This window comes from Ceratotherium simum, chromosome 19 (genome assembly GCF_057802395.1).
Source record: "Ceratotherium simum simum isolate JZ-2026a chromosome 19, ASM5780239v1, whole genome shotgun sequence".
Lineage (NCBI taxonomy): Eukaryota > Metazoa > Chordata > Mammalia > Perissodactyla > Rhinocerotidae > Ceratotherium > Ceratotherium simum.
In genome coordinates, this window is record NC_141918.1 from 2601548 (window position 1) to 2629050 (window position 27503).

Here is a 27503-nt window from a genome sequence, read left to right on the forward strand (position 1 = left end):
GTCCTAACCACATCTGGAATAACATGAGTTCTGTTCAGAGTGTTCGAGACATCTCTGATGTCTTGAAAAAGTTAATGTATTTTAGTTTGTGTTGGGAAAAATTGTGAAAGATTGTGAATGGGTTTAAAAGATCACTGGGTGTCTTTTCCAGGGAACGCTGAGCTTCGGCTAGCAGAACTTTGGGGGTTATCTAATTTTAGAGAGTTCTATGCTTTTTGTTGTCTTTGACTGGGCTATTTTACAACCCGTAAACTATAGAAAACTAATGGTAAGGCAAATAATTCTAGCTCACAGAGATGCAAGCAAATCGTGTCTGATGGAGAGGCCATTGATCTCCCTCCTGTGGAAGACACGATTCCAAACATTCTATTTTAATGCTGGGTGGATTTTGATCAGTTTTGCATCAATTTGCAAATTTGTGTCAGCATTCCTGACTGCTCGTATCAGTGGTTGGCAAACTTTTTCTGAAAAGGGCCAAATATTAAATATTTCAGGCTGTATAGTTTGCATGGTCTCTATTGCAACTACTCAGCTATGCTGTTGTGGCTGTAAAGTAGCCATAGTAAGCCAATGGGCACGGCTGTGTGTATGAGTGCTGAAATTGAATTTCATGTAATTTTCGTGTCACAAGATTTTTTTTTTTGACTTTTTTCAACGATTTAGAAATATAAAAACCATACTTAGCTTGTGGGCTGTACAAAAACAAGTTGTAGGCTGGATTTGGCTGTAGTTTGCTTACATGTGGCTTATATTTTGTCTGTCTTTGGATTCGCCTTTGAACTAGCTGTAACATCTTATTGGTTCCCTCATTAACTAATGAGTTAAATAAAATCTTCGACGTGTTCATTTTACATTTGAATGAGAGTCATGATTTTACCCCTTTAAAAAAAATTATACTTTAACATTTGGCAAAGGCAGTTAATGGAATTCTGTTGAGATGTTTGGACATGAATCAACAGGCTGAGAAAGTCTCTGCCCCGAGTGTATATTAGAATCCTGGGGAGTTTTCAGAACTGTACCAATATCCGGGCCCTTCTGCAAAGGAATTCAATTAGACAATTAGGCCCTGCACTGGTATGTTGGAAGACATACTTCAGGTCATTCTAATGAGCAGTCAGCATTGAGAACCAGTACATCTGAGGATGTGGTATCTAAAATAATTTCTTGGTATACCAAAGGCAAGTCGTTACGTTAAGATATACAACATACAATAAATAATGGATAGAGCTCCTGTGATATTAATAATGTGTATTATGCTTTCAGTTTAACATATAATAGAAAGATCCAATTATATGAAAGAGAAGATTATAAATTGATTTAATCAATCTTTTCTTAAAGTTTTTCTAATTGTTTGGAAATTGGCAAATTAAGATTATTGCCAAAGACTTAAGCATAAATTTTATTTACTTAAATCTCACTTGATTCCATAAAGAATTCCAGGTGTGCTAAAGACCTAGCAGCACCAGTAACAATCTGTGCAGTGTTAGGAATTTCTGCTCTATCTCAGAGTGTTCTTAGTTTTTTGAATGGGAAGACTTGGAGCTCTTTTTAAAGCAGGAACTCTAAATTCTCCAAATCTCAAAGTTTTGAGTGACTTCATGGTGCACTCACTAATTGTGATGATTTAGCTACAAAATACCAAGTAATTTTATTCCATTGACATTTTATACCTTGCAAAGTATTTCTACATATTTTATCCAAAATGATTCTGAGGTTTTAATAAACATTATAAAAGGTAATTATATTGCATACAAATTTGTAATTTATTTGCCATACCAAACCAAAGCTTTCCCCGTTGTTTGATCCAACCTCAGTTACTTAAATACTCCGTGAACACAAACCCTCCGGCGGCCTTTTGTCCTGCTGTCTGTCCTGTCTTCCTGTGCTGTCTGGGCCTGCCCCCTCCAGACTCGCACACTCACAGGCTGGGCAGCTCATCTGCGGCTGTGGGGAGTCTTTGCATCCAAGATGAGGCCTCTGTGTGCTTCCTCCGTGTTTTCTTTTATTTATTTATTTTCTATTTTTATTGTTTTGGTGTGAGGAAGATCGGCCCTGAGCTAACATCTGCCACTCCTCCCCTTTTTGCTGAGGAAGACGGGCGCTGGGCTAACAGCCGTGCCCATCTTCCTCCACTTTATATGGGGCGTGGCCACAGCATGGCTTGACAAGCGGCGCGTTGGTGCGCGCCCGGGATCCGAACCTTCGAAGCCCAGGCTGCCCCAGCGGAGCGTGCATACTTAACTACTTGCGCCACGGGGCCAGCCCCGTGTTTCCTTTTAATGGCTCCCAACATACTCTTTCACTGCTGGCACATTTTGTTATTGTTTTCTTTTCCCTAGCCTCGTTCTTTATTTCACTTATGTCTATTAATGCCTCTTTGAGAAGTGTTTATCCCCATCTACAGATAAAGAATCTGAGGCTGAGAAAACTTAAAAGTCCTACTCAGAATGAACTTACGACAGGCTCAGCACTAAAGCTCAATTTTATTTATTTATTTATTCATTTAATTATATTTTTGGTGAGGAAGCTTCACCCTAAGCTGACATCCGTGCCAGTCTTCCTCTGTTTTGTCTGTGGGACGCCGCCACAGCATGGCTGCTGAGCACTGTCCACGCTCATCAAGGACACCTAATCAAGGATTAGGTCCATGCCTGGAGAACCGAACCCGCGAACCCTCAGCCGCCAAAGCAGAGCGTGTGAACTTAACCACTACACCACCAGGCTGGCCCCTAAAGCTCAATTTTCTTAACATATCCATTTTATTTCCACAAAAAAAGCCAAAAGTTGTTGATGTTTTCCTCTTTGCCAGGGCTTCATTCATTCAAGTATGCATGCTCGACTATCTACTGTCTGCCAACGACCTGTAAGGCACCAGGGCAGTAGCAATTGACAAGATAAACCCAGTCCCTTGTCAGGTGTTTCCAGTAGCTGAGGATACGGCAATGGCTCTAATCGGCAGAGCACCTCTGTGTGTGTTCTCACACCTAGAGGTCACATCTAAGTTATGAGGTGCTGTCATCTTCACTGTGCAGATAAAGAAACTGAGGCACAGAAAGATTAATACACTCTCAGTATAATATCAGTGGTGAGGTACTTAGCGCTACAATATAGCCATGGTCTCAAAGAACAACAGTAGCTTAGCAAGGTGCTAGACCTAACATATGCTGTAGGGAGTTGGATGGACAAGGGGTGGGTAGTGGGGACACCCAGTGAAGTGGCACTGCTGAATCTTTGTGGATTATGCGCTACTTATAGCACAGAACAATGACCTTGCCAATCAGGGGCACGTGGGCTCCCTAACATGATATAAAAATAAAGATCAGCTTTTTACTTTTCAATAATGAATCTCTAGACCACTTAAATCTTATTTTCCAGGTGATGTAATGGTCTTTAAGTGCTGGGAGGAGCAGGTCTACTAACAATGACCCCCCCGTCCCCATTTTGGTTAGGGAGAGTCTGGAAGCTGAGATTCAAGCAATCTCTAAGCAAAGAGTCCAGAGAAACATTTTTACAATAAAAACACAGACTGTAGAAATTCAAGTGAAGGAAAATTACATCAAGTGCATTTTAACAATTGTGAGTCTGACAATTTATACAAAAGCCTTGTCTATATTTCTCATAAAATTTCACAATAGATGAGTAATTGCATTTATTAGCAAAAAACTTTTTCTCAGAAGAGCAGCTCACTCTGTTAAACCCCAGGCCTTGGTGAGGCTAGTGCTGAAATTAATGAGCCGAAGGGAAAAATGGAAAGACTGAAGGGTAGAAGCACTTGTGATAAGAAAAAGCAGGTGGAATCAGGTCTGAGAAATGGGAGTCTGATTCCACGCTGGATCGGGGGTTGGCTACTCGGGCTCCCACCTGAAGGGGACGTCTCGCCAGCTGTGCCTCGTGTGTTCCAAGCAAGACAGTTTCAGACACAATCACATGCTTGTGGAATGGTGAATTTTTAAAAAGATGTACCACAAAATGAGCAAACTTAAAGGAGAAATTGGGATCATTGAAATACTAAAAAGAGGACAAAATATACTAGATATGTATAAAAGGTTAACTCATCCTATTTCATATTATATGTCAAACCTGATGAAACATTTTTCTAGAAAAACTTAACCATGAGTAGTAAGGTTATCAGGAAGAGCGAAAATGTGCAAGGACACAGGAGTGGAGGAGAGCAAGACACCCACAAGACAGGGAGAAAAGTCAGCATAGGTTGGATGGGTGGCTGGATGGAAAGTGAGAGGAGGGAGTCTGGGTGACCTGGAGGTTTCCAGTGTGGGCGCTCCCACTGGTGGTGGCTATACTCATTGAGACAGGGAACACAGGGGGAGAAGCCCCAGGGCTTCTTATTTATAATCTGGAAAACGGAGAGAATAGCTATTCCATGCATCTTATGGGGTGGCTTAGAAATACATCAATTGAATAAAAAGGCATGGAACAGCTGTGAAAATGTTAAAGCCCAAATGTCAGCTATAGTCACAGCCGTCACAGCGGAGCAGTGGCTTTCTAAGCGTGCTCGAGGCCCCAGCTGCAGCAGAGTTCCCCTAGAACTGGTCAGAAGTGCACATTTGCCCCACACAGACCACCTGAATCAGAAACTCTGAGGGAAGGGCCCAGCAATCTGTGTTTTACAAGCCCTCCAGGGATTCTGATTCATGGAAACATTTGAGAACACAGGTAGAGAAAAGGTTCTACAATTTGTTCTGGGAAAACCCAGTGACGGAAGCACAGTGAGGATCTGCCCAGTGGGGATCTGCCCGCGCAGAGGACGTAAAACATTCTGCCCTCTGTCCTCCTAGTTCCTACTTCACCCAGAGGAGTCACTGTATTGCATTTTGCTGGTCAAGACTCGGATCAAGAACAGCTACATGAACATTTACCTTTAATACCAAAACCTGTGAAGTCCACAAAAAGGGAACTCTTTAGAATTAATTTAATTAAAAGCAAGGAAATTCAACTTTAGGCAGTAGTGGGTTTGAACTCTGAAGAGTATCAAATCCATAAAGTGACCACATTGAAGTTCCTTTAGAAACATTCTTCCATTTGATATTTAAAATGCCTTTTATATCAATGAATATCATTTTGGAAAAAAAATGACATTTCCTGCTGTATATCTATAGAACTTGTTAAAAAGCAAATACATGTTAATGTCTTTTTTTGCTACTTCCTAATGGAAAAAATCCCCCACAGAAGAGAACTGGTGTGATAGTGTTTAGTGGTTTTGGCCAAGTTAGAGATATAGAAGATATTTGTATTTCAGCCACTTCCAACAATCACTTCCTGCCTCAATGCATTCTGTATGTTGGTTCTGTGAACACATATTTTGAAGATATTCCTAAAGTACATCACATTCTATTAGTTAGTGGGAATTGTAATGTGCAAAGAAGGGAAGAATGCAAGAGACTGGTTCTAAATTTCTGTTTTTAAAAGATAAGTTAGAAGCATAAACTTTTTTTGAATACTTTAATAGTTCTAGTTGGAGCTATTTCAAACTCAAATTTCTAAGCATTACCCATCACCAAGTGACCCACCAAAAGCACTTACACTGCCTGCAGTGCGATAGATGCCTGGTTAATTTCACACCCTTGGTATTGACAATTGTACCTAAAATATGATATTTCATCGGCTTTTATTTTACAGCAGAGTTTGAAGAATTTGCAAGATCTATTAAGAGCAATGAACTGTATATGAAGAAATCACATCCTAATCATATATTAACTTTAAGTCATAAAAAAAATTCAACTCCATAGGACATTGTAGGTGGTGTGTGTGGGGTGGGAAGGATTATAGTATTCTGTAAAGGCTGAATGCATAGGGAATGTGAATGTGAAGAAGAAAATCTGAATAATTCAGGCAATAATTCAGTTTATTATTTACTATCTGAATAAAGAAAATATATTCAGACTCTCCTCACCTGCAGTGAAGAATGCCTGAATCATTACTATCTTTCTGAGCAAACCATCCTCTTCTACTTTTACTTTAACATTTTTACTATGGTTTGAAGATAAAGTGTTACATTGATGAGGTTCACATTTTGCATCTATGACCCTGCATCATCCATGGCACTTTATGATTCCCACTGCCACCAAAAGAAAGGCTGGGAGCATCCCCATATTGAAAATCCAGGGACATGATCATTATCATTAACATCTATCCATCTTCTATCACCCATTCCTCCATCCATTTATCCATCCACTTGTCTAGAGAGTGTCCCTGGGGCATGGGAAAACAAGATAATGGTAAGAGTATAAAAAGATAGAGAGAGATTGCTTCAATTCGAGGGCAGCTAAAAGGGATAATTACATCAAGAAGCTGTCAGCACTAAATGGGAACTCTCCCGGGTGATTATGCTGTTTATTGCTTTATTGAAACTGATAGATTTGGGTACATAAGGAGATATTTCCGTGGCGAAAATAAGCAATTCTGTAGCAACTTTAAAATTACTTAATACAGGGGCTGGCCTGGTGGAGCAGTGGTTAAGTTTGTGAGTTCTGCTTTGGCGGTCCGGGGTTCGCTGGTTCGGATCCTGGGCACGGACCTACTCACCGCTCACAAGTCTTGCTGAGGTGGCATCCCACATAGAAGAGCTACAACTCTCCGACTATGATACACAACAATGTACTGGGGCTTTGGAGAGAAAAAAGAAAAAAGAGGAAGATTGGCAACAGATGTTAGCGCAGGGCCAATCTTCCTCAAAAAAAAGAAAAAGAAAAAGAAAAAAAATTACTTAATACATAGGGAGAGAGCCTCCTGTTTTTAATTACATGCAAATAGTAAAGGGACAGTTTTGAAGCACAATGACCTATGTGTTCCCACAATATTGGAAATGCAGAGATTGGACTGCGAGAGCTCTGGATTGATGCCAGCTGAGCAATGTTTCATGATGCTACTACAACTGCTGTGTTGGTACTCGATGATGGGACCCCTTACGACTTGGGCTCTGAGCTGCCCCTGGGCCTGGTTTCCCTCAGTCCTTCCCCTCTGCTCTCTGTCAGGGGTGGTGGGGGCGGGCTGCTGAGCCCTGCAGGTTGCATTTCAGAGGCCTCTGTACCATGTGGTTTCTGGCTGGGTTTGGCCAACGTGGGCATCGGTGGGCAGGGGTAGGAAAAAGCAGGGGCTATTTCTCCTCCTCCCTGTGTGCCTCAAGTCACTGCTCCGGCAACAATTCTCTCTCCTCTGTGTCTCCAGCTCGCACTGGACAGGCGCTCCAGGCTTCCACCTGCCCTCAGGTGAGCTGGCCCCTGGATTCTGGTAATACCACCTCCAGCGTTTGTCTCTCCAGCCTTGGTGGGTAGAAGAACTTGCTCTTCCCAATCTCTGGGTAACCTCTCCCCTCTGCCCAAACCACTCTTCACCATCCGCCCTAATTTTTATTTTTGCCTTCCTGTCATTTAGATCTCAGTTTAAACATTACTTCCTTAGGAGAATCAATTGGCCCTAATTTTTATTTTTGCCTTCCTGTCATTTAGATCTCAGTTTAAACATTACTTCCTCAGGAGAATCAATTGGCTATATAGAACTGATAATAAAAAATATTTACATTTTATTAGTTGTAAATTGTGTGTTACATACCCTTTGTACCACCACAATTTTATAATAAACTTCCGTATGCATATATATCCCATTATTTTTTTAGACTGTTTGTTAAACATCTCCCAGCACACCATTGACAAGCTCCAGCAGTCACATGCCAACTGGCTGCACTGGTCTCCTTCTCTTCCCTGTTTCAGCCCCCATTCCTTTACCAGGTTTCTGGGGATAACCTGTGAAACAAACTCCTTGTAAGTGAATCCTGTCTCAGGGTCTGTTTTAGAGAAATTCAAACCACTACAGTCATGGAGTGTATCTGCTTTGTCTACCATTTATCCCCTAATAAGCACAACATAAATATTTGTTGAATGAATAAATGAATGAGCACAGCATCCCAGAGAGCCACTACTAATTAAGTGAATTTGTTGAAATCTTTGCTGTGTGGTTTACTAGCATATGAAGAATTTGCTTGAGTCTGTGGCCTACAGTGCCCCTGGAATTCACCTGTGATGGGAGACCCGTCTCCCATCTAAAGATGTGCAGAGAAGCTATATGGGGCCCTTGGGGAAATCAATGTGCACTAGTGCCATATGAGGTAAAACCAGAGAATGGACTTACATGATATGGAGGAGGAGAAAGAGAGCTCCCCTTAGGAAGGAGGAAAGAAGGAGAAACAGCGGCATTAGGTGAGATGAAGTTGTCAAGAGTTACTGAAAACTGCTTGGTACGTATTGTCATCTGAATATGTACGTGAGTGTGTTCATGTGAAGGACTGTCAGCGTGGAAGGAAGAGAATGACATAATTTCCAATGACAACCCCTTCTACCTGCTTTTGCTCTTGTACAAGTGGCAGAATTTATCTTAGAAACAAGTGGTGTCTGTTCAGTAAAATGTAGGAAAGGGATTAAACAGACCACTACTCTGCATAAAAATCGGATCATAGTTTGGGGAGGGAATTGGTAAGAGCCTGGAGAAAGGGTGGTCATGAGGAGAGTTTGAAGGAATGAGGGCTTAACAGCACAGAGCAGGAGGGCAGTGTTGGCCAGTGAGAAGTTTCTGGTGGAGGGTGTGACTGATATTTTAAAACAGGGAGGTTGAGTATCTAACTTGAGGTTGCTTGATGGGTGGTACTGCATTGTGACCTTCTCCTGTCCTCACCACCTCAACCTGCAATGAAGTCGGATCTACTCATCTCTGAACGGTGACGAGCGATAGTCACAGAAATCTAGACCACGAATCTAGACCCAAAGGGGAGGGAGAGAGAGGAGAGAACAGATTCAGGCAGGGAGATGGAGTAATATCAGTTTAGTAGGGAGCAGAAAGTCAGAACAAGACTTTTCTTGGAAACTGACAAAATTTGGAGCAAGGCATTGAATTCCCCAAATTTAAATTCTGAAGGACAGTACTGTCTCACCTGACATCCAGGTTAAATCTAGAATTACCAAATCTGAGAACTGGATGGACTTCAGTTTACTTTTCATCTTTCTCTGGGCATTATGCAGATTGGATCCAGAGATGGAGTGTAATTGCAAATCTTTGCTGAATGGCCATCCTTTCTTCCTTCAGATGACATTTTCCTCGTGGATCATTCTGAACAATTTTTATAAACAGCATACCCCTGTTAGGAAAACTTACTGTTTGGTCCTTGATTTAGAAGGACAAGGAAGAAAAGGCAAAAATATTGACCACTGTGGCTTAAAGTTCCACTGAGGTTTTCTTACAAACCTCTCTGAGTCTTACTCTTATCCTTTCATCCTAGAATGGAGCAATTTTCATCCTAAGATGATTAGCAACATCTTTGCCAGGTGTTTCTGGTCGAGAGTTAAGATACGTAAATCTTTTGGCTAGGAAAGTGGCTTCTTGCGTGTTTTTTTCACTTTATGCCTACACATCAATCGGTGTGGTAGTTAATACATTACGTGGAGCTGCTTCAAGTTCTTCAGTACTCTCACTTGGGCAGAAGCGTTTACCAATACGGAATGCCGCCCTACGTGGGGGCGTCTCCCGAGCAGCGTGAGGACGGACACGGAGGGGCACACCCTCCAGGAGTTTACTGTCTGAGACTGGAAACACTGACAGGCCAAGGAGGTCGAGGACAGTCACGACAGTTATGAAACCCCAGTCGTGTGCCAGACACTGAGCTCAGTGCAGGGGTTGAAAGAAAAGGACCAAGCACACATTCTCTCACTTCAGGAATTCAGTCCTGAAAGGGTCCCAGACATGCACACTCATGATTTCAATACTGAGTGGTGAATGTTTGATGGCGTCACATACACTTTCTGCTATGGAGTCAGGGAACAGACGGTAATTACGAGTTTTTTCAGGGAGCAGTTAGGGAAAGCTCATAGAGGGTGTGGCATGTTAGCTGGAGCTTAAAGTATGAGTAGGAGGTCATCAGACTAGAAGAAAGCAAGGACATTGCAGGCATGAGAGAAAATAATTTGTGCAAAGGCACAAAAGCATGAATATGGATGATGTATTTTGGCAATGGTGAGTGGTGTGACCAGAATAGATAGCTGACTACTGTGTTAGGACCACTTAATTGGCTTCTCTGAGCTTCTTAGCAGGTAGAGCAAAAAGGGAAATAATCAAATTATTCCCATAAACTCTGACTTTCATGGAGGTATTATGATACAAATTCATTCATTAATTCCTTCAATTCACCCAACATATATTAATTGCCTATCTAGTTAGTGCCAGGCATCTGGCTGGACACTGATGACACAGCAATGAACAGAGACAGACCAAATCTTTAACCTCATGGAACATTAGCAGCTGGGTTCTCTGTTGAGTTCATTCAACTTAGCTCATCTCATTGATTCCTTTCAAGGGAGTCAAAGGCTGAGGTGAGGTTAAGAGAAATTGGAAACGTGTGGTGATTTTAGCATATTACCTAGACGGGAGATGTAATAGCTCATTTTATGTGTCAACTTGACTGGGCCATGGGGTGTCCAGATATTTGTTTAAACATTATTCTGAATGTGTCTGTGAGGCTGTTTCTGGCTGAGGTTAACATTTAAATTGGTATAATGAGTAAAGCAGATGGCTCTTTCTAATGTGGGTGGGCCTCATCCAATCTGTTGAAGGCCTCAATAGGACAAAAAGGCTAAGTAAGGAAGAATCCACTCTCTGCCTGATTATCTTTGAACTGCGACATTGGTATTCCTGCCTTGTAACTTAAGCTCGGACTCAGAGTGGAAGGTACACCATTGGCTTTCTAGGGTCTCCAACTTGCTGACTGCAGATCTTGGGACTTCTCAGCCTCCATAACCACATGAGCCAACTCCTTATATTAAATCTCTTTATACATATATAAAATCTCCTATTGGTTCTGTTTCTCTGGAGAACCCAGACTGGAACAGGGAAATAAAAGACAAATGTCCAATAGCAGAATAACTCTGCCTAAAGTTTGCTTTTTTACCACTTAAAATATTACAATTTATTAAGAGATCTGGCTTTCATCTCAAAAGGAATGTCTAGCAAGTGAAAAAGTCTGTAATTTGGGAGGGAGAACACTAAAGAGCTTCTCAGATGCTCATTTTAATGAGCAAAAAGAAAAATGTATTGCTGCCTATACACACCTAAAACAAACCAAACCAAAACACGAAGAATTTCTATCCTAATGATTTGATACTATTTGTGAACGAGTTGCAGCACGTTATGTGGAAGACAGAATGTTGAGTTTCTCCAACATGATTATGACTCTCATTTTTATGAAATAGGAGTGATCTTAGATAATTGGCTCTGCAGGAAGGAGTGGCTTGGGATCAACTATTCTAAAAAAAATTAGTAATAGAAGATCTCAGAATTCTATACAAGATACCAATTCATTTAGTGTTCTAGAGGCATACTTTGCAAGTACTTTATCTCATGGGATTAACTACTAAATTAAACTGCTTAAGCTGAGAGATTTGTGAGTGCTTTATTGAGATTTTAATGGCCTCGTGGGTATTTGGTGACACTAACCTTAAAAATTTTCCAGGCTAAAATTATCTCAGTAATACCATGGTGTAGAACTTCAGAGTCCTAGTTGTCATTTTCCCCGTGCATGGGAGAGACCCAGAACTGTTATGAGGGAGGGAAGCCATGGTTTTGTCTAGAGTGCCCCTTTTTTCTCATTTCCATGTATATAAGTGGAATGCCTTTTTATCAGGATATTTCCTAGTTAGGGTCTTCATTTTTCACTAAGACACATCATTTCTATCCCAGTTGAGCTGATTATGAAAGCATATGGATCTGCCTTTAATTGGCAACATAGACTATTTGCACTCTAGGCCCATGCCCGCAAATATGGTGTTTCTTGGTCAATACTAACCAAAGGTCAGTTATGAGATATAATTTTTATTTATGGAGCATTGACTGAAAGTTATGTAGCACATTCATTCCTCTAGATACTCTAAAATCAATCCTTGAATTAAGGCAGACTATCAGAACCTAGCCGCTCATAGAACTGCTGTAATGACCTGGGCTCTGGCATTTCTTATGCATCTCCAGTGAGGGCCTTAAGGCAACACCTGGCACTGATTTTATACAGTAGGGAGATGCAGACAGGACATGGTTCACCATAACCCAGACTCTCTCCATTATGAGGTCCCACAGGAGAAATTTTTCCTCCTAAGCAATTACCATGCTGTAAGCACACAAACTCTAAATCACACGAGTGGTTGTGTTTTCTTCACTGCACTTTTGCTAAGACGCTCAGAGCCAAATTCATGAGCCACCTAAAGCAAGCTTAAAGAAATTTATGATGTTTATTTTATATACAATTTTCCCTACAGAGTCATCCTATTTTTAAAAAAAATTATTGAGATAAAACATAGCATAAAATTAGTTGTTTTAAAGTGAATGATTTAGCAATTATGAATTAGTCAATTCACAATGTTTTGCAACCACCACCTCTATCCAGTTCCAGAACATTTTCGTTACTCCAGGAATAATCTGCCTTATCTTTGTTTTACCTTTTCTTCCATTTTGCTTTCAATTCTTTAAAATAAAATCTTATTGTATTTCATGCATGTCTGTAAATCAACATAAATTTTTTTTTGAGTGAGGTAGGATTTTAATAAACAAATTATAAAACATCTACTAACAAGCCCCAGTGCAGGGGAATGAGGTGTAGCAGTCAGAGAATATGAGAGGAACCAAGAAGGAGTCATTTTGTTGAAGCCAAAGGAAGAAGGAGTTTCAAGAAGGGAGGTGTCAGCCAGAGCGACACGCCAGAAATATCGGGGAAAAGGAAGGTCGAAATGAGACTGCTACGTGGATCAATTAGGAAGTCATCTGTGATTTTGTGAAGTTGTGTCCCTGTGATACGTGGTTAGAGGTGAATTCTTGTGAAATTTTGTGGTGATTAGGAGGTAAAATAGTGAAGACCCAGACGGCTAGACTATTTAAAAAAAATTGACAGTGTAGTGAAATAGAGAGAGAAGAGGTTGCGGTTTGAGGGCAAAGCAAGTGTGAGGGAATAGTTTTTTTTAAATGATGGGGCTACTAAAGCCAAACAGTGTAACAGATGGAGGAAACTTGAGTGATGGTCCTGGCTTTGTGACCAGCTGTGCTGTGACCTAGAGCAAGGCACTTCACATCTCTAGCGTTGGTTTTTCTTATCTGTGAAACACAGTAGCTTAACCACAATATGTCTAAGATTCCTTCCAGCTTTAGTGTTCTTAGACTATAATCATGGACGGAAGGAATATGTAAATAAAATGAGAACAGTAAAGGAATTTTGAAAATACAATGACTTTTATCATAGATATACTATCATTTTTATTAATCTACCTGAAATGGTGATCTTATAATAAGGTTTTATGATATTATAATGAAAGAAAGGAATCCAGTGAGCATTTAATATCAGTCATTTCACCATTAAGGTTTGTTTTGTTTTATCCAACCAACTTTTACATGATTTGGAGGTCAAAATAGTGGTTGGTGTGGATTGTGATTGATACTTCTCCTGTCAAGAGAGAAGGTCTGTGTCTCCTCTTCGTGAATCAAGACGGGCTCTGTGGCTGCCTAGCCGCTAGCATGTGAGAAACTGACGCTGCTTCTCAGCCCTTCAGAGATGGGCAGCTTCCACTGTCCGTCTCCTGCAATCCTTGCTCTTTGAACCCTGCTGCCATGCTGTGAGGAAGCCCCAGCGGGCCCATGGAGAGACCAAACAGGTCTGCAGCCAACAGCTCAGGTCGAGCACTGATTTGCCAGCCATGTGAGCGAACCATCCTGGAAAAAGACCTTCAACACCAGCTGAGATACTCTGACACAACATGCAGCAGAGAAGAGCTGTCCCCAGTTATTCCTGCCCAAATTTAAGATACATGGGTAAAATAAATGCTTGCTGTTTTAAGCAGCTAACTTTAGGGGTGGTTTGTAATGCAGAAGTAAATAACTATATCATGCAGTTAACATTTATTCACTGGTAATCATATAAACCAAATATAATTTGCTATCATGCCATACATGTATTTGTGAAAAACCTTGTATTCCATAAAACTGCATACTAATTGTGCATAGGGTTTATGAGGAAAATAGGATTGAGGTGGACCACTCAAAACCTGTAGAATTTTGTAAAGAGAGCCCTAAATAAAACAGTAACAATCCTATTAAAAATATCAGATATAATAAATCTCCACTGGCATTTGCACTTAGAATCACAGTGCATCCTTATCAGCCTTGCATCCTGGGGTTCATGTTTCCTTAAAATATTTTACTTACAGTTTCACCCGAGAGCTGTATAAAGTGGAAAGCAGGGGCCGGCTCGGTGGCGCAAGTGGTTAAGTGCACGCGCTCTGCTGTGGTGGCCCGGGGTTCCCCGGTTCGGATCCCGGGCGCGCACCGATGCACTGCTTGGCAAGCCATGCTGTGACGGCAACCCATATAAAAAGTGGAGGAAGAAGGGCACGGATGTTAGCCCAGGGCCAGTCTTCCTCAGCAAAAAAAGAGGAGGATTGGCAGATGTTAGCACAGGGCTGATCTCCTCACAAAAAAAAAAAAAAAAGTGGAAAGCACAGTGGTTCTTGAAGCCATTAAATCAGCTGCTTCTTGCACTAAAAAAAAGGCTCTTCTGTAGAATTTTCAGGGTTTTTTTTGTAAGGTCTTCCTATATTACTAAAGATTTCTCTTTAACTGTGAGCAAGTTTGACCCAATTGCCTCAAAATGGACATTCTTGGACATTTGAAAGTGAACCAAAAGGCCTTCAGTGTTTCCTGACTTCCTTATTGATCAATTACACAGGAGCTAATGGGCACCAAAGAAACACACAAAGCAGGACAGACAGTATCAATGGTTAGCCTGTGCATGGCATACAGGAACACATATACCGACTGTGAGGGCCCAGACCCCTGTGGCCACGTCCCCTGGTCATGGACTTGGGCCTGATGACCTACCTTGTCCTGATGGACTCTCAGTTTCGAAGCCCAGAAGAGACAGCTGTTCCGTGTGGGCCACAGCAGGTGCTGCTTTGCCCTCAGCTTCTCTCACCAGGTCCATCAGGGAAGGGCTGTCAGTGCTCTCTGTGGGACTGGGGACTAGAGCTGAGAGGAGAGTGCTGACGGTGTCCTCTTCTTCAGAAGAGGGTGGCTCAGTGGACTGCTTTGCTGTTGGAAATGCTGGTGTGAGCAAACCTTCTCCTGGGTCAAGGATGACTCTGTCACTGGTCTTTGGGGTAGTGTCATGGATGGATTCCTCAAAGAGTATGCTGTCATCTAACATGGACTTTGTGGGAAGAAACTCACCAGGTAGACTGTGTCCAGCTCTGTCCACTGTCTCAAGCCTGGGTTGACCAAGAGGAAGTTCTGGACTCAAAGTAGCATCCTAAAGAACGAAGTTAGAAAGACAGATGTTGAGAAGGCACGTTTCTTTGAATATGAGAAGGGCTATACTCTCTATTTTTTTCTGTTCATTTAAATTTAGGCAAATCATTTTGTAGTTGACTTGAATCTACTATGGAGGAAGGTTTTGATATAGAAATATGTCCTGAGAGGAAAACATGTTTCGATATAGTGGTAAAATATGATCTATCGGCTTCTTCAATAACTGAGTCTGCCTATGTAGGCTTAACTAATAACTGGAATATTTTGAATTATGTCAATCACGTTTGAATTTATGAATTCTTTCATTTAAAGAGAGGATAGAGCTTAGTCGGCACTTCCATTTATGAACACCCTGGTAACAATTTCTGGCGTAAATTAAATGAACATAGCTTGAAATATAAAAATTACTAATGAATTTATCATTTTTACTGACATTAATTTGTACTTATGAAACCCCCATAAATAAATATATAGATAAGATCTTAAGACTTAAGAGCAACTTTATAAAGTATGTTTATGTTTATATTTATTCCTGAAAGTTAAAGTTAATATATTCTGCTTTAAGTATTCTTTTCAGTTCATGAACATGTGTTTGTTTTATCAAAAACAGAGCAAATCCTGACTCTAATTGAAACAAAGATCTAACTAAATTGAAGGAAACTTTGAGTTTTAGGATATTTGAAATGCAAGTTGTTTCATATTTTATTAATACAGGTACTGGAAGTGGGCAACAAAGTACTGCCTGTAAAAAACAGAAAAGAATTATAATTAGAATTTCAAAGGGGATTTTGCTCTGTTCAGTCCTTAAGCTGATTTTTTTGATGGAAGGTCTTGAGGCTTTGTTCCTGTTGGAAGCACAAAAGGACAACAACTCACTTACCTTTGTGATATCCGCAAGGAGCATCGGCAGCCCTGATTGGGCATCAGGATCGGGGCCTAGCAATGACCCAACAATTTCTGTGGGTGAAAAATCACAAGGTTTGAGTGTTTCTTTCTTTCTCTTTTGTGGTTTGGGCAGCAAAAAGGGCTATAAAATGTGGCAATAGTCAGTTCTTAAGGAGTGCTACAACCAATGATTAAGAAATCAGTGTCATGGGCCAGCCTGTGGCCCAGTGGCTAAGCTTGACGAGCTCCACTTCAGCATCCTGGCTTTGGTTCCTGGGCGCAGACCTATACCACTTGTTGGTGGCCATATTGTAGCAGCGACCCACATACAAAATAGAGGAAGGTTGGCACAGATGTTAGCGCGAATCTTCCTTAAGCAAAAAGGGAAAGATTGGCAACAGATGTAAGCTCAGGGCAAATCTTCCTCAGGAAAAAGAAAAAGAAATCAGTGTCACATAAACTAATGGTCATTGATCTGAATGATGTGTTGAAGGATAGATGCAAGGGGGGCATCTTGCACGTTTATATGATAAGAATAGTTAATAAAGTGGATTTTTTAGGATGTAAGTTTTATTGTACAGATTTGGATCAAGCAGACAGGCTGATTGGCTAGGCCAGTGGGGAGGAAAATATAAGTAAGCTGACAAAGAAAGAAATGCCTAGAATAAATACTGGAACCAAGGACTATTCGTGGAGTCCTACTTCCACCCTGAAGCCTGATTCTCAGAACATTGCAGCAGGTTCAATAAAGAGACAAACCCAGAGGACCAGACGGTCTCTGAGATGAGTCTCAAGTCCACCTTTCCTTGCCTAGGAGAGTCCCTTGTCTTGCCTCTTGTCCCAAGAGACCTTTGTAGAGTTTTCCAGTGTTGAGTTTGACTATCTAAACCAGAAAACAGAACTGGCAGAGGATACCAGTTTCATGCCATGTTATTCTAAAATGGCATTTCCAGTGTCCATCTGTTATGCTGGGAGTACTGGGCCTACTGAGGATTCCAGGCTCCTTCCAGGCACCCTCTGAGGATACTGAATGTGTCTGATTATCTTGTTAACACCTTCAGATCCATTCTTCTCTCCTCTCCTTGCTACTCTCTGCGCCAGGAGTCTGACTTATATAGACTATATCAACGGTTCCTTGCCCTCTGTCTTTGGGATGGCTTAAATCATGAGGCAACCCTTCACACCTAGAGGTAGTAATGGGGCCTTGCTGCTTCTAGCCCCAGGGAACTGTCCTATTCCTTTGGGCATTAGGGAAATCTTTATAAATAGTCCCTTTATCATACGTTCCTCATGTTACCTTAACTTGAATGTGCCATCTGTTTTCTTCTGGGACCCTATCAATTTACTAGATAAGGGAATCTGGGTTGAGCCGGTTAAACAGAACTGTCCATGGTTCTTCTCTCCACCTGGACTCCACTGGATGACAGTGGTTGAGCTGGACTGAACCAAAACTCTTGACTTCTCCTGGAGCTATTCTTGGTTTGAAGTGGTCACCAAAGGCTCATCAAATGAGTCACAGGAGGGAGTGAGAAAAGATGGAAATGATACCATACGTGATGTGCCTGTCACAGAAATGGTTGACTTTACAAAACTCAAGGTAGAATGATAGTGACCATGAGACATTCACACCTCCTAGTCTCTCTATCAGAACGAGGATAAATCCAGAACTATGAAATCACCAACTGACCATCAGTGAACTGAACTGTCCCCACATCCAGGGATTGATCTTCCTCTAGTGCTCTGCTGATCAGCTTTTTGAGGTCTAAAGCTGTGAGATAGATTTCTATTTGCTTGTCCTCCTTCATCGTTCCATGAGGGACTCCTTCATTTTCAATTTTGTTGGAATCAAAAGAGAGGAGGTCACTTGCAGAACTTTTTGCTTCTGCATTGTCTCTCTTAAAGATGGCCGTAAGTCGCATCTCTATGGAGCTTGAACTGTAGACAACAGAGGACAATGGCACCCACAATCATCGTTACACGCCATGTAAAGAGAGTCACTATGTTGCTACAAAGCTTCAGGACAGCTTCAACCTCTTTCCTGATGGGTTTTTAAAGAATATCCCACTTCAAAACTAATTTCAATGTTTATCAGAAATCTGAAACGTGAATTAACATATATTTTAGTTCTGAAATAGAAAGTCAGGATGGGAATTAAGTCCAGCTTGAAGAGGGACTACTAACGGAATCAAGTGACCATAGATTTTTATTCTAGATCTTTATGAAAAAATGTTAATTGTCAAGAGTTGCTGTTATTGACCAGTGGTTTTGATGGTCTTATAAGTAAAGTCATGCAGTGCCAATCAGCAAGAAGGATGAATTGTCCTTTTTTCTACACATAGCCTCCTTTAAGAAGGTCTATGAAATAGCAAGGTAGGATATAGCAGTGGTACAATAGTATGTACATGTTGTAACCAAGACAAAGCTTCAGTTCTTAAGATTATTTCTCTTCTACTTTTTTCAAGAAATATTTTTTAATTAAATAACAAAACTTTAAATTAAACATACTCTTTTCCCTCAAGCTGCTTTTAAAATAATATCTTAGAGGAAAGGTGTGAGAAAAGAGAAAGGGAAGTAGCATAAGATTAACTGTATTTATTATCATACTTAGTAATTCAACGCCTTTTTGCATGTAAAAATGGAATCAGAGTCTCTATAGCTCTGTCCTCTAGGATCAGGTTTTGCCTTTCAGTTCATGCCATAAATCCACACAGTGGGTTGCAAAAGTATTTTAAAGGCAGCAGGAACTGACAGCAGCAGTGTGTTATTTCATGAGTCAATTATAGGAGCCAAAGTGGATCCTAACTACTGAGTTCTCCAAGTACCGTTGGCCCTGGGAAGGGCCCAAGGAACAAACTAGTTTCTCTGCTTTATTTCAGACTTAGGTTGGTTGCATATATGACTGTGCATTCAGACAGACAACTTCTGACACGACATTTATGAAATTGTTAATGCATGTTTATATCACAGATACATTTTTATGTTTTTCTAATTAGATTTTGAGTTTTAGAATACTCTTCTGCAGATGAAGTCATTGTTGACTTGCTTATCTCACGTAGTGATTTGCTTCAAGATTTTTCTCCCACCGAGTAATTGATCAACTACTCTCATTTAATTAAGAAACCATTAAAAAGTCATTGACTTATCTCAGACTTATATGTAAAAATTATTTGTAAAAGATCAGCATATAAATTTGTGGGGGAAAATGTACTATATTTCAAAACATCAAAAAAAAAAAAGTCTTGGGCTGGCCCAGTGGCTTAGTGGTTAAGTGTGTGCGCTCCGCTGCTGGCGGCCTGGGTTCGGATCCCGGTCATGCACCGACGCACCGCTTCTCCGGCCATGCTGAGGCCGCGTCCCACGTACAGCAACTAGAAGGATGTGCATCTATGACACACAACTATCTACTGGGGCTTTGGGGGGAAAAAAAGTCTAAATTACCCATCTCTTTCTTTCTTTGGTCTTCATTTCATCATGCACAATGGGAACATGCAAGGGAAAAAAATTTTATGAAATTTATTTAGACATTCAATGAATCATTTCACATACCAAAAAAAAGTTTTCATTCCATTGTCTCCAATGTTTGCCTAGAGCTTTGAAGGAAACAAACTGCCATCAGAATGTGGACAGAAATTTTGAGAATCATATGAATCTCAGGAAGTAAACATCATATGATGTTTCTGATTAGGATTTGAGCCTTAGATCAAAGATTATTTGTACTTTTGGTCTTCTTAAACTCTTTGAGTTCCTCATATTCCTCCCAAAGAGGCTGCAAATATATCCTATACAGCCTACATTTTGGGTGGTGCTGGTACCAGGAAGTTTTTAAAAAAAGTATATTATAAATGGATTTCTCACCCCCTGAATAGCATTAAATGATTAGTTTACTCCTGAAGGTAATTTATCTGAGACCAGACCCTGGAACTGGTGTTTTGTTGACTGACTGTTTTTCCAATTGCCTTAATCAGTAAGCCTTGAGGGTATGGTACCATTCACCACGGAATAGGTTGCAAGTAAAGCAAACAATGTGGATGGGTGGTCTGCGCCAGGCAGTTTGCATGCATCCTCATTTAATCTTTTCAACAACACAGCCCCCATTTTATAGATAAGGGAATGCGCAGAGAGAGGGAAAGTTGTCAGCTGGCAAGTGGCAGAGCCAGAATTCAAACCCTAGGCTGCCTGACCTCAAGCCTGGGCTCATTTTGCCAGGCCACCACCTGCTTCTGCCTGAAAAAAGGCTGTTTGGTCACCAAACTGACACACACATTTTGGAGTCCTCTGGGCGTATATATGAACTTAGTTTAGAAGCTATATTCAGTTTTTTCCCTTTACATTTCAAATGATAGTTGCCAACACAGATACTCTACACATGTCATATGGTTCATGCTGCTGCCCTTTCTGCCTGGACCACGAGTTCACCTAACTCTCACCCCTGATGTGATATGACTGCTGTGGACTCTGCTACCACTTCCCTCTGTGGAGGCAGGGAGACTCTGTGACTGTCTCACTGGGGCTGCTCTGCCCGAGGGACTTCCTTCTGTTCCCACTGGACACTCATCCAGGCCTGCCTCTTGCTTGTATTCCTCAATAGCTTGTCATCCATGAAGCTCCAGAGAGAGGCCAGGCTTCCTGGGTCAAGACCCTAGTCCTGCTAATTTTAAAAAATTGCTTTATTGAAGTATAATTGTCATGAAACAAACTGCACATGTTGAAGGTATACAATATGATAAGTTTGACACTATATACCTGTGGAGCCCTCACCACAATCAAGATGGTACGCATCTTCATCACTCCCAAAGGTTGACTCACGCCCTTCATTATCCTTCCCTCTCATCCCTCTCTGCCTGACCCTCCCCAAGCAACCACTCATCTGTTTTCTGTCACTGTGGATTAGTCTGCATTTTCTAGAGTTAACTATAAAAGGAATAATTCACTGCCTTTTATCTGGCGTCTTTTACTCAGCATAATTGTTTTGAGATGAATTCATGTTGTTGTGCATTCCAGTAGTTCATTCCTTCGCTGAGTAGTTGTCTATGATAAGAATATGCCACAATTTTTTATCTGTTGCTCTATTGATGGACTTTTGGGTTGTTTTCAGTTCTTGGCTAGTACAAATAAAGCTGCTATAGGTATTTGTGTACAGGTCTTTAAGGAATAAACCCTCCAACTAGATTGAATGATTCTTAATAGTTTTCTATATTTGCTCTAAGAGATAAACCAATATTTAAAGTGGATCTTTTACTGTTCATCCTTATAATTGTGTCACTAATACGTGTCCTAACTACTTCCTGGTTGTTTTGAGAGAATCAAATGAGGTCACTGATACAAAAGCATTTGTTAAATTGTAGATCAGGTTCTATACAAATGAGCTGAAAGAAAGATACCAGGAGACTCATAGGGTTTTGGGTCTTCTGTGAGGATCTGGCTCCAAGAAAAAGCAATTTCCTTCATAATAAGTTTACTTCACAACATTCTGACCATTGCTATTTATTTATTTATTTTTTAATTTATTTAGTTTTTTATTGCAGTAACATCGGTTTATAACGTTGTATAAATTCAAGCATACATCATTATACCTCTATTTCTGCATAGATTACACCATACTCACCACCCAAATACTAATTACAATCCACCACGACACACATTTGCCTAATCATCCCTTTCACTCTCCTCCCTCCCCTTCCCCTCTCTGGTAACCAGCAATCCAATCTCTGTCTCTATGTGTTTGTTTGTTGTTGTTTTTATTTTCTACTTATGGGTGAGATCATACAGTATTTGACCTTCTCCTTCTGACTTATTTTGCTTAGCATAATACCCTCAGTGTCCATCCAGGTTGTCACAAATGGCTGGATTTCATCGCTTCTTATGGCTGAGTAGTATTCCATTGTGTATATATACCACATCTTCTTTATCCATTCGTCCCTTGATGGGCACTTAGGTTGCTTCCAAATCTTGGCTATTGTGAATAATGCTGCAATGAACACAGAGGTGCATGTATCTTTACCCATTGGTGTTTTCATGTTCTTTGGATAAATATCCAGCAGTGGAATAGCTGGATCAGATGGTAGTTCTATGCTAAATTTTGTGAGGAATCTGCATACTGCTTTCCATAGTGGCTGCACCAGTTTGCACTCCCACCAGCAGTGTATGAAGATTCCCTTCTCTCCACATCCTCTCCAACACTTGTTGTTTCCTGTCTTGTTAATTATAGCCATTCTGACGGGCGTGAGGTGATATCTCATTGCAGTTTTGATTTACATTTCCCTGCTAGTTAATGATGTTGAACATCTTTTCATGTGCCTGTTGGCCATCTGTATATCTTCTTTGGAGAAATGTCTGTTCAAGTCTTTTGCCCATTTTTTAATTGGGTTGTTAGTTTTTTTTTGTTGTTGTTGAGATGTATGAGTTCTTTATATATTTTGGAGATTAACCTTATCAGATAATGGTTTGTAAATATCTTCTCCCAATTGTTAGGTTGTCTTTTCGTTTTGTTGATGGTTTCCTTTGCTGTGCAGAAGCTTTTTAGTTTGATGTAGTCTCATTTGTTTATTTTTTCTATTGTTTCTCTTGCCTGGTCAGACATGGTGCTTGAAAATATGTTGCTAACACTGATGTTGAAGAGCGTACTTCCTATGATTTCTTCTAGAAGTTTCTTGGTTTGAGGTCTTACATTCAAGTCTTTAATCTATTTTGAGTTAATTTTTGTGTATGGTATAAGATGATGATCTACTTTCATTTTTTTTGCATGTGGCTGTCTGGTTTTCCCAACACCATTTGTTGAAGAGACTTTCCTTTCTCCATTGTATGTTCTTGGCTCCTTTGTCGAAAATTAGCTGTCCATAGACATGTGGGTTTATTTCTGGGCTCTCGATTCTGTTCCATTGATCTGTGTGTCTGTTTTTGTGCCAGTACCATGCTGTTTTGGTTACTATAGCTTTGTAGTATATTTAGAATTCAGAGAGTGTGATACCTCCCACTTTGTTCTTTTTTTCTCAGCATTCCTTTGGCTATTCGTGGTCTTTTGTTGTTCCATATAAATTTTAGGATTCTTTGTTCTATTTCTGTGAAATATGTTGTTGGAACTTTGATAGGGATTGCATTGAATCTATAGATTGCTTTAGGAAGCACGGACATCTTAACTATGTTAATTCCTCCAATCCAAGAGCAGGGAATATCTTTCCATTTCTTTGTGTTTTCTTCAATTTCTTTCAGCAATGTTTTATAGTTTTCAGTGTACAGATCTGTCACCTCTTTGGTTAAGCTTATTCCTAGGTACCTTATTCTTTTTTTTTTTGCAATTGTAAATGGGACTGTATTCTTAATTTCTCTTTCTGCTGCTTCATTATCAGTGTATAGAAATGCAACTGATTTTTGTACCTTGATTTTGTATCCTGCAACTTTACCATACTCATTTATTATTTCTAAAAGATTTTTGGTGGATTCTTTAGAGTTTTCTATATATAAAATCATGTCATCTGTAAATAGTGACAGTTTCACTTCTTCCTTTCCAATTTGGATCCCTTTTATTTCTTTTTCTTGCCTGATTGCTCTGGCTAGGACTTCCAAAACTATGTGAAATAGGAGTGATGAGAGTGGGCATCTTTGTCTGGTTCCTGTTCTTAGAGGGATAGTTTTCAGTTTTTCACTATTGAGGATGATATTAGCTGTGGGTTTGTCATAAATAGATTTTATTATTTAGGTACTTTCCTTCCACACCCATTTTATTCAGAGTTTTTATCATAAATGGATGCTGTATCTTGTCAAATGCTTTCTTTGCGTCTATTGAGATGATCATGTGATTTTTATTCTTCATTTTATTAATGTGGTATATCACTGATTGATTTGCACATGTTGAACCATCCCTGCATCCCTGGAATAAATCCCACCTGATCATGGTGTATAATCTTTTTAATGTATTGTCGTATGCAACTTGCTAGTATTTTGTTGAGGATTTTTGCATTGATGTTCATCAGTGATATTGGCCTGTACTTTTCTTTTTTTGTGTTGTCCTTGTCTGGTTTTGGTATCAGGGTAATGTTGGATTCATAGAAAGAGTTAGGGGTCTTCCCCTCTTCTTCGATTTTTTGGAAGAGTTTAAGAAGGATAGGTATCAAGTCTTTGAATGTTTGGTAGAATTCACCAGGGAAGCCATCTGGTCCTGGACTTTTATTTTTGGGGAGGTTTTTGATTACTGTTTTGATCTCCTTACTGGTGATTGGTCTATTCAAATTCTCTATTTCTTCTTGATTCAGTTTTGGAAGGTTGTATGATTCTAAGAATTTTCACATTTCTTCTAGGTTATCCAATTTGTTGGCATATAGCGTTTCGTAGTATTCTCTTATAATCTTTTGTATTTCTGAGGTGTCTGTTGTAATTTCTCCTCTTTCATTTCTGATTTCATTTCTTTGAGCCTTCTCTCTTTTTTTCTTGGTGAGTCTAACTAAAGGTTTGTCAATTTTGTTTATCTTTTCAAAGAACCAGCTCTTGGCTTTATTACCTTTTTATTGTTTTTTTTAGTCTCTATTTCATTTATTTCTGCTCTAATTTTTATTATTTCCCTTCTTCTACTGATTTTGGACTTCGTTTGTTCTTCTTTTTCCAGTTCCTTTAGGTGCATTGTTAGATTGTTTATTTGAGATTTTTCTTGTTTGTTGAGATAGGCCTGCATTGCTATAAACTTCTCTCTTAGAACAGCTTTTGCTGTATCCCATAAATTCTGGTATGTCGTATTTTCATTTTCATTTGTCTCCAGGTATCTTTTGATTTCTCCTTTGATTTATTCATTGACCTAATCGTTGTTCAGTAGCATTTTGTTTAATCTCCATATATTTGTGGGTTTTCTGTTTTTCTTCCTATAGTTGATTTCTAGTTTCATACTGTTGTGGTCAGAAAAGATGCTTGGTATTATTTCAATCTCCTTAAATTTATGGAGACTTGTTTTGTGGCCTAATATGTGATCGATCCTGGAGAATGTTCCATGTGCATTTGAAAAGAATGTGTATTCTTTGAGTTTTGGATGGAATGTTCTGTATATATCTACTAGGTCCATCTGTTCTAGTTTGTCATATAAGGCCAATGTTTTCTTATTGATCTTCTGTTTGGATCATCTATCCATTGGTGTAAGTGGAGTGTTCAAGCCCCCTACTATTATTGTGTTACTGTCTATTTCTCCTTTTAAGTTTGTTAATAATTGCTTTATATATTTAGGTGTTCCTAGGTTGGGTGCATAGATATTTACAAGTGTTATATCCTCTTGTTTGATTGTTCCCTTGATCACTATGTAGCGCTCTTCTTTGTCTCTTGTTACAGTTTTTGTTTTAAAGTCTATTTTGTCTGATATGAGTATTGCTACCCCAGCTTTCTTTTCACTGCCATTTGCATGGAGTATCTTTTTCCATCCCTTCACGTTCAGTCTGTGAGTGTCTTTAGATCTGAAGTGTGTCTCTTGTATGCAGCATATATATGGGTCTTGTTTTTTTATCCAATCAGCCACCCTATGCCTTTTAATTGGAGCATTTAGTCCATTGACATTTAAAGTAGCTATTGGTGGGCCGGCCCTGTGGCTTAGCGGTTAAGTGCGCGCACTCCGCTGCTGGTGGCCCGGGTTCGGATCCCGGGCGTGCACCGACGCACCGCTTGTCTGGCCATGCTGAGGCCGTGTCCCACATACAGCAACTAGAAGGATGTGCAACTATGACATACAACTACCTACTGGGGCTTTGGGGGGAAAAAAAAATAAAGTAGCTATTGGTAAATATGTACTTCCGTCTTTCAACCTTTTTTTTCTTGGTGTTTTAGTATTTCTTCTCTGTTCCTTTCTTCTTTGCTTGCTCTCTTCCCTTGTGGTTTGACGACTTTCTTTAGTATTATGTTTGGGTTCCTTTCTCTTGGTTTCTCTTGTTTTTTGTGTATTTATTATAGGTTTCTGGTTTGTGATTACCATGGGGTTCATATACGGTTACCTACGTATATAGCAATCTATATTATATTGATGGTCTCTTTAGTTTGACCTCTGTCTGAAAGCTCTACTCTTTAACTCCCCTCCTCTCACATTTTATGATTTTGATATCATATCTAACCTCTTTTTTGTGCATTTGTAACTGATACCTTCTTATCATGGCAATAGATAATTTTTCCTATTTGTGGTCTTCTTTCTTCCTTAAATAAGTCCCTTTAGCATTTCTTGTAGAACTGGTTTCTTGGTGACAAACTCCTTTAATTTTTGCTTGTCTAAGAAACTTTTTATCTCTCCTTCCATTTTGAATGATAACCTTGCTGGTTAGAGTAGTCTTGGCTGTATGTTTTTCCCTTTTAGCACTTTAAATATATCGTGCCACTCTCTTCTAGCCTGTAAATTTTCTGCTGAGAAGTCAGCTGATAGCCTTATGGGGTTTCCTTTGTATGTAACTTGTCTTTCTCTTGTGGCTTTTAGGATTCTCTCTTTATCTTTAATTCTGCACATTTTAATTATGATGTGTCTTGGTGTGGGCCTCTTTGGGTTTATCTTGTTTTGTGCTCTCTGTGCTTCCTGTACCTGGAGGTGTGTTTCCTTCCTTAGGTTAGGGAAGTTTTCAGCTATTATTTCTTCAAATAGATTCTCTGCCCCTTTGTCTCTCTCTTCTCCTTCTGGGACACCCATAACGTGGATGTTAGTGCACTTGATGTTGTCCCAGAGGTCCTTAGACTGTCCTCACTCTTTTTAAATTCTTTTTTCTTTTATCTGTTCAGCTTGGGTGATTTCCTCTAGTCTTTTGTCCAGCTCACTGATCCGTTCTTCTGTATCCTTTACTCTGCTTTTGAGTCCCTCTAGTGAATTTTTCATTTCCAGTATTGTATTCTTCATTTCTGATTGGTTCTTTTTTATATCTTCCATTTCTTGGTTGACGTTCTCACTGAGTTCATCCATTCTTCTCCCAAGATCAGTGAGCATCCTTAACACTCTTTGTTTGCACTCTCTGTTGGGTAGGTTGCTCATTTCTGTTTCACTTAGTTCCTTTTCTGGGGTTTTGTCCTGTTCCCTCACTTGGAATGTATTCTTTTGCCTCCTCATTTTGCCTCTTTCACTGTGCTTGTGTCTAAGTATTAGGTAGGTCAGCTGTGTCTCCTGATCTTGGAGAGATGACCTTATGTAAGTGATGTCTTATGATGCCCAGCAGCATGCTTCCCTCTCGTTAGCAGTTCAAAATGTTCCAGGAGTGACCCCTGTGTGGGCTACATGTGTTCTTCTGTTGTGGTGGGGTTGCTCTTCCCATAGGTGTCCAGCGAGGCTGAGCTGTCCCCCTGTC

General features: G+C 40.1%; 1 protein-coding gene across 1 annotated transcript in view; it reads right to left on the reverse strand.

Moving 5' to 3' along the window:
- Positions 1-27503, reverse strand: part of IMPG1 (interphotoreceptor matrix proteoglycan 1) — a 115266-nt gene that overhangs the window by 34965 nt on the left and 52798 nt on the right. The window contains 4 exon segments of the mRNA XM_004422049.3: positions 15259-15337; positions 16217-16293; positions 17909-18156; positions 19660-19680. Of these exon segments, the coding sequence (XP_004422106.2) occupies positions 15259-15337; positions 16217-16293; positions 17909-18156; positions 19660-19680 (425 nt within the window).